This window comes from Mastigoproctus giganteus, chromosome 9, assembly GCF_048544385.1.
Source record: "Mastigoproctus giganteus isolate SK-2022 chromosome 9, ASM4854438v1, whole genome shotgun sequence".
NCBI lineage: Eukaryota > Metazoa > Arthropoda > Arachnida > Uropygi > Thelyphonidae > Mastigoproctus > Mastigoproctus giganteus.
Genome location: NC_143583.1, coordinates 141,423,154 through 141,429,474, shown reverse-complemented (window position 1 = coordinate 141,429,474; position 6,321 = coordinate 141,423,154). Strand labels below are relative to the sequence as shown.

At 37.6% G+C, this 6,321-nt stretch overlaps 1 protein-coding gene across 1 annotated transcript; it reads right to left on the bottom strand.

Annotated features, from left to right (window-relative positions):
• Window positions 1–2,406: 2,406 nt before the first annotated feature.
• Window positions 2,407–2,949, bottom strand: LOC150080778 (zinc finger BED domain-containing protein 5-like). Its single transcript, XM_090380818.1, has one exon. It carries the CDS (start codon window positions 2,947–2,949, stop codon window positions 2,407–2,409), a length of 543 nt encoding a protein of 180 aa, XP_090236944.1.
• Window positions 2,950–6,321: the final 3,372 nt, after the last annotated feature.

Below are 6,321 nucleotides of genomic sequence, written 5' to 3'. Positions count from 1 at the left end.
GAATAACTTTGATATTATATACTTGGATCTTAGAAAGGCTTTTGATACTGTTGCACATGGAGGACTGCTGCACAAATTGGAGCAGTGTGGCATTGGAGGCAAATTGCTGCTATGGATAAAGGGGTGGTTGAGGGGGGGAGAAGACAGAGAGTGGTAATCAATGGACGCTGCTCATCGTGGACTAATGTTATTAGTTGAGTCCCTCAGGGTTCAGTGTTGGGTCCATTATTGTTTTCTGTATTTATAAATAATATTGATGATGGTATATCAAGCTTAATGTCCAAGTTTGCAGACGATACAAAGGTTGGCAGGGTTGTTAAGGACACTACTGACACTATGCTGCTGCAACAGGATCTGGAAAGGTTGAGCAGATGGGCTGAGAGGTGGCAAATGAAGTTTAACATTGACAAATGTAAAGTACTACATATGGCAGTGATGGCCAACCTTTTACATACCATGCGCCAATTTTTTAACATATGAGTTCAGATGCGCCATACAACTCAAGCACCTTTTCTGCCTTCTTACGTTCATGGTTTTGGTTGGAAAATAGGGATAGGATCTGCTTCGCTTAGGGGAGGAAAAAGAATAACTCAAACACGCAACTAAATTAAATAATGTACGCCAGTTCAAAAGACACATGTTTATTGGAGCACCAATCTACAATAGTGAGAGATGATCTCTTGGACGAGAGGGCGACTGCTGTCGTGGAACCCGCTGATGGCAGTGATGGCCAACCTTTTACATACCATGCGCCAATTTTTTCACATATGAGTTCAGATGCGCCATACAACTCAAGCACCTTTTCTACCTTCTTACGTTCATGGTTTTGGTTGGAAAATAGGGATAGGATCTGCTTCGCTTAGGGGAGGAAAAATAATAACTCAAACACGCAACTAAATTAAATAATGTACGCCAGTTCAAAAGGCACATGTTTATTGGAGCACCAATCTACAATAGTGAGAGATGATCTCTTGGACGAGAGGGCGACTGCTGTCGTGGAACCCGCTGATGGTGCTACAGCTGCCGGAGAGTCTCGTTTGGTGAAGATAGCTCTGTACCACAGTTGTTAGATGTGATGAGAGAGCGAGCTCTGAGCAAGATGGAGTGCCAAGAGCAAGATCAGGTTGGAACTTGGAGTCGTCTGTTCTCTCTGCTCGCTAGAAGGAATCCAGGCATATCCTTAATAACCTTTTTAATAAAAATATGTTTATGAACATAATTAACATTTTTAAATGATTTAATTATTGTATGTAAAGCAATTTCTATTACAGCACATAAACATTACTTACCATTAATGAGACTTTTGAGCCTGTTTGGATTTCGCCAGTCTTTCAATGTTTGGTGTTAAATTTGTTACTGAGAGCAGTAGAGAATTCTTCAAATTTGAATCAGTCATTTGCGACCTCTTTTTGCTTTTGATCAATTTCATGGGTGAAAATGCTTGTTCACATCTGTATGTCATTCCGAAATGACATATATAATTTTTTGCCAATTTTCTTAGTTCTGGGAAATTGTTCACAGGGTAATGAACGCCAGAAATTAATCATGTCAGAAACATTTTGATCTGAAAAAAGCTCATCAAATTTCATTTTTAATAATGAATTTGTTTTTAAATCAATAAGTTCCATTTGTATATTACTAGGCATCTCAATTATGTTTTGTTCACTAAGTAAAAATGGGTTTATAAATGCGAGCATGTAGTTTTCTTCTTTAGCCAAATCATGAAAACGACTTTCAAATGACACTTGCAATAACTTGATTTTTTCAAGATATTTGGTCCAATTGCTATCATCCACAGCACATTCATTCTGCTCTTTCAAGTGTGGAAATTGACTTAAATCCTGATTTTCTAACTGAGAGATGAACAGTTTTAATTTCATTTTATATGAATTGATGCTATTTACTAAGCTAGGAAATAATTTATTCATGCCTTGTAGTTTCGAATTTAGATCATTGAGATGGCTAGTAACATCAACTAAAAATGCCAAATCAAATAGCCAGTTGTTATCTAATAATAAGGTTCTTTCATCAGGTAGTTCATTTTCCTGTTCTAAAAAATTATAAACAGCATTTTTCAATTTCCAAAATCTACTCAGAACCTGTCCTCCAAAAGCCAGCAAACCTCACAATGAAGGACAAGTTCACCATATTCCAAATCTAACAACTCACAATATTCTCTGAATTCTCATCTGTTTAAAGCTCTTGCTCTAATTTTATTCACAAATTTCACAACAGGTAACATAACATGCTGCATATTTAAAGTTTTCCCACACAGTGCCTCTTGGTGTATAATGCAGTGATATTTTAGTACAGGAGGATTTAAAAATTTTCAAACAACGTTGTAGTGCCATTGGCTTTACCTATCATTGATGGCGCTCCGTCAGTACACACACTGATGAGTTTACTTTAATCTAAATTTAGATTTTCTAGGCATGATTTTACTTTTTTTTCAATTATGTCTGTTCCTCTTGTTTTACCATGCAATGACTCCAGACTGGCAAGTTCTTCTAAGACATTAAAATTATCATCAATTGCTCTTATAAAAATGCTTAACTGGGCTACACCACATATGTCCATTGATTCATCCAAAGCTAGAGAAAAGAAAGTACAAGAATGGACAAGATCTTCCAGTTGCTGAGATACATCCTGAGAGAGTTCCTCGATACATCTCATAACTGTCTGCCTTGATATAGCAATTTCGTCTGCTTTCCTTTCAATACCTTTATTACCAAGATGGCGTGCAAATATTTGGAGACAAGGCTTAACAATTTCTTCTCCGTCAGAAAAAGGTTTCTTTTTTTCCGCCAATACTAAAGCAATTTCATAGGACGCTTCTATCATCGCCAAGTCTTCATAACTTACTTTAGCAAATATATTTTGTCTTCTTCTGATTTCTTCCTTTTTCTTAGTCACATATTCTTTTCGTAGCTCAGACCCAAGAACGAGCATCGTTTTCCTTCTATGTTAGTCTGATGCTGTGATTTAGTGACTATTAAGATCATGTCTTTTATTATGTAAAAGAGTACTTTCACAAACAATGCAAAACGGTTTTTCCTGATGAACTTGCTATAAATAACAACTCATTTTCCCACTGTTCATTAAATTCACGTTTAATATCACTTTCTGCTTTTCTTTTGATCATTTTCTTTTGCACTGTGGTGGATAGAAGGAATAAAAAAAAAAAAAAAAAAACAGAAAAGTACAAAACTCTAGAAGTCTAAATGTTGAAAAAGAACAAACAGATCACATGTACGTCGTATCACATAGAATATCAAATGTAAACTGTAGAAAAATTTTGACAAACTGATGAGCAGGTGCGACGGAGGGGGGGGAGCTCCCCCTACTATTTCTTGAGTTGCCAAAATGCAATTTGGAAATGCAATTGATGGAAATTTCTCGTAGATGAAAATACCTCAAATTTATCTTTTCATTGTTTCCTTTTAACTTGAAAGACTTCCGACAAAGGGTCTATTTGTATATTCTCAGTCCCCTGAAAAAGACACGTATTGCATTTATTTTCCCACTTGTGCATAGAGTCCGACGCCAGAGACAACGGCCGTACAAAAGAATGGACGACTAGGAGGGAATTGACATGTTTATGTGCGTGTAAGTGGAAAGAAGGTGGTGAGTGTCTTAAGCCATATGCGGAAGGACCTGAAATGAAAGGAAATAGAACCAAAGAATCGGCAATATGGGCTTTGGGTACTTGAGAAATTTTATGATGAAATGCACCACTTGTAATCTTCCAAAGTGCCAAGTTTGGCGCATGCACCATAGGTTGGCCACCCCTCACATATGGGAAACAGCAACCCCAGAGTAATGTATCAACTCTGTGGTACTACACTGACAGTGGTAGAGAAAGAAAAGGACCTGGGGGTAATTGTGCAGGCAGATATGAAGTTCTCTGAGCAGTGCAGATGGGCTGCAAGAGTAGCTCATGGTGTCTTGTCAATGATATACAGGAATTTTTCTAGCAGGGATAAGGAGGTGATTATTCCCTTGTATAAGGCAATGGTCAGCCACACCTTGAGTACTGTATACAGGTCTGGAGGCCTCATTTCAAGAAGGATGTAGACCTGCTGGAACAAGTACAGAGAAGGGAAACAAGATTAGTGAATGGAACAAAGGGTTGCTCTTACGAAGAAAGGCTTAAGTTTTGCAAATTACAGTGTCTGGAGACGAGGCACCAGCGAGGTGATCTGATAGAGGTGTATAAAGCCTTGAATGGTTTGAGCATGCTCAATGCTGATTGGATTCTTTCTCTTGCTCAGAATAATCACCTGAGGGCATAAATTCAAATTGAGGAAAGACAGATGTAGGATAGATGTGCAGAAATTTGCCTTTAGCCAGCGGGTATTTGGTTGGTGGAACAGACTTCCATCCCTTGTTGTGGAAGTTGATAGCCTAAATAAATTTAAGGCTCAGCTGGACAGGTATTTCGAACGAATGGAGGGGTGAAGTGGAAGTTTTTTTTTTTTTTTTTATTTCGAACGAATGGAGGGGTGAAGTGGAAGTTTTTTTTTTTTTTTTTTTTTTTTGGCTGATGCTGCATAAACTTGCTTTCTTGCATCATATGCCTCTACTAATGCTAATGCAGAGTAAACACTTTAAAATATGGTGCATTCAGAGATTGAGGTGCTAGATTTTAGAGAAATATACCTAGTTGTTTAGTTACAAGGACCCATTTAAATAAATACTAAATACAAACAACTCAATTATTTACACCTGCAAACATTTATAACGACTATCTTGTCCCTTCTGTTTTTGCAGGATTTAAACTGCATGGATAATGCAATAGTCTCAATTCACACAGCAGAACAAACTTGCCTTTGTAATGAGTTGACCTGGTATTGCACTATTTTCACCAGATTGTTTTAACTATGTTACAACTTTAAAAACTAATTCTGTATACCGTACGGTAGCTCACATTAAACAACTCTATATCTGTTGTCTGCATGTTAGTCACCAGAGACCATCACTCATCTAATGAAGGAGCAGTTAGTCCTGAAACAGGCTGTCACAGCAGTCTCATCTTTTACACAAATGTTCAGTTAACATTTTGGGAGAGACCATCTGATTTAACATAAGTGCAATACCACAGCAACTTGTTGCAAATGCAGGTTTTTTTCCCCTGTGAGAATTAACACTATTGCATTAGACAGGCAATTTATATTCTGCTGGCCACAAAAACAGATTCAAGTACAAGACAGACCTGGAAGCAGTGGTGGATTCATGGTAGGAGCATGTGCACCCCTGTCATTTTTCGGAAAATATACACCAATCATTTAAATTCCCTTTAGCTACAAAAAAAATTTTTTTTTTTCATTGTTAACATAGGATTTTATCTATTTTTGCATTGTGGCTCAGCTATTTTCAACCGACTACATTTAGCAACCCCGATGCTGATCTGATCGCCATTCTAGTTCGAGGGATCATGCAGCTTAGTCATGCATAATGTTTACTTCAAAGTAATTCAGACTGTAGCTGTGTGCCTGTGTCTGCCATTCACATTATGTTTCAGTGACACATTTGTTTTGTTCTGTACATTATTTTATGCCTTGTTTGTGCAGAAACAAGGCAAAAAATGGAGCTCCCCCATAACAAATGGTGCTCCTGTCATTATTTTTCTTGATCCCCATTGCTTGGAAGCATCTTATGAGAAAGAAATAGCCTTATTTTGCATGGATTGTTAAAGAAAAATGCAGGTTTGGTGTGAGTGCCAGATTATTGTCAATATTTCTGGATTGTAAAATGTCGATTTTATGTTGTAAATTGTACTGGATTTTACAGATTTTACTGTACATACAAGGTGGCAATGAATTTCCTGGACGGGTGTTGTTGCAATAATGTTCAATGAGTTTGAAAATGAACAGAAATGGTATGTTGTAGTTCAAACTTTCTCCAACAGATGGTGGTACAGACATCTTGGAGTAGGCTGACAGATTGCAAGTAACAACAACTTTCATTAGTAGCATTAACATTCTGTGTCACAATTTTACAATTACAAGTACCTTGGGTCAGTGTTAGACACTAATGGCAGCTGCAAACAGGGTATCTGAAGTCGAATAAAATCTAGATGGGCCATGTGGAGGGAAATGTCTGGTGTTCTGAAAGACAAGAAGATGTACACCAAACTGAAATCAAAAATTTAAAAACAGGTGGTAAGGCAATATATGTTATGGCAGAATGAGGATGTTAGTTAGTTATTTGGTTTTTAGGAGCATTAGCAACTAAGGCCATATTGCTCCGGGATATGCGGTGATTATTCCCTGACCTTTCCACATCCTCCGTATTTGGTGGTGACAGGCTCGAACCCTGGTC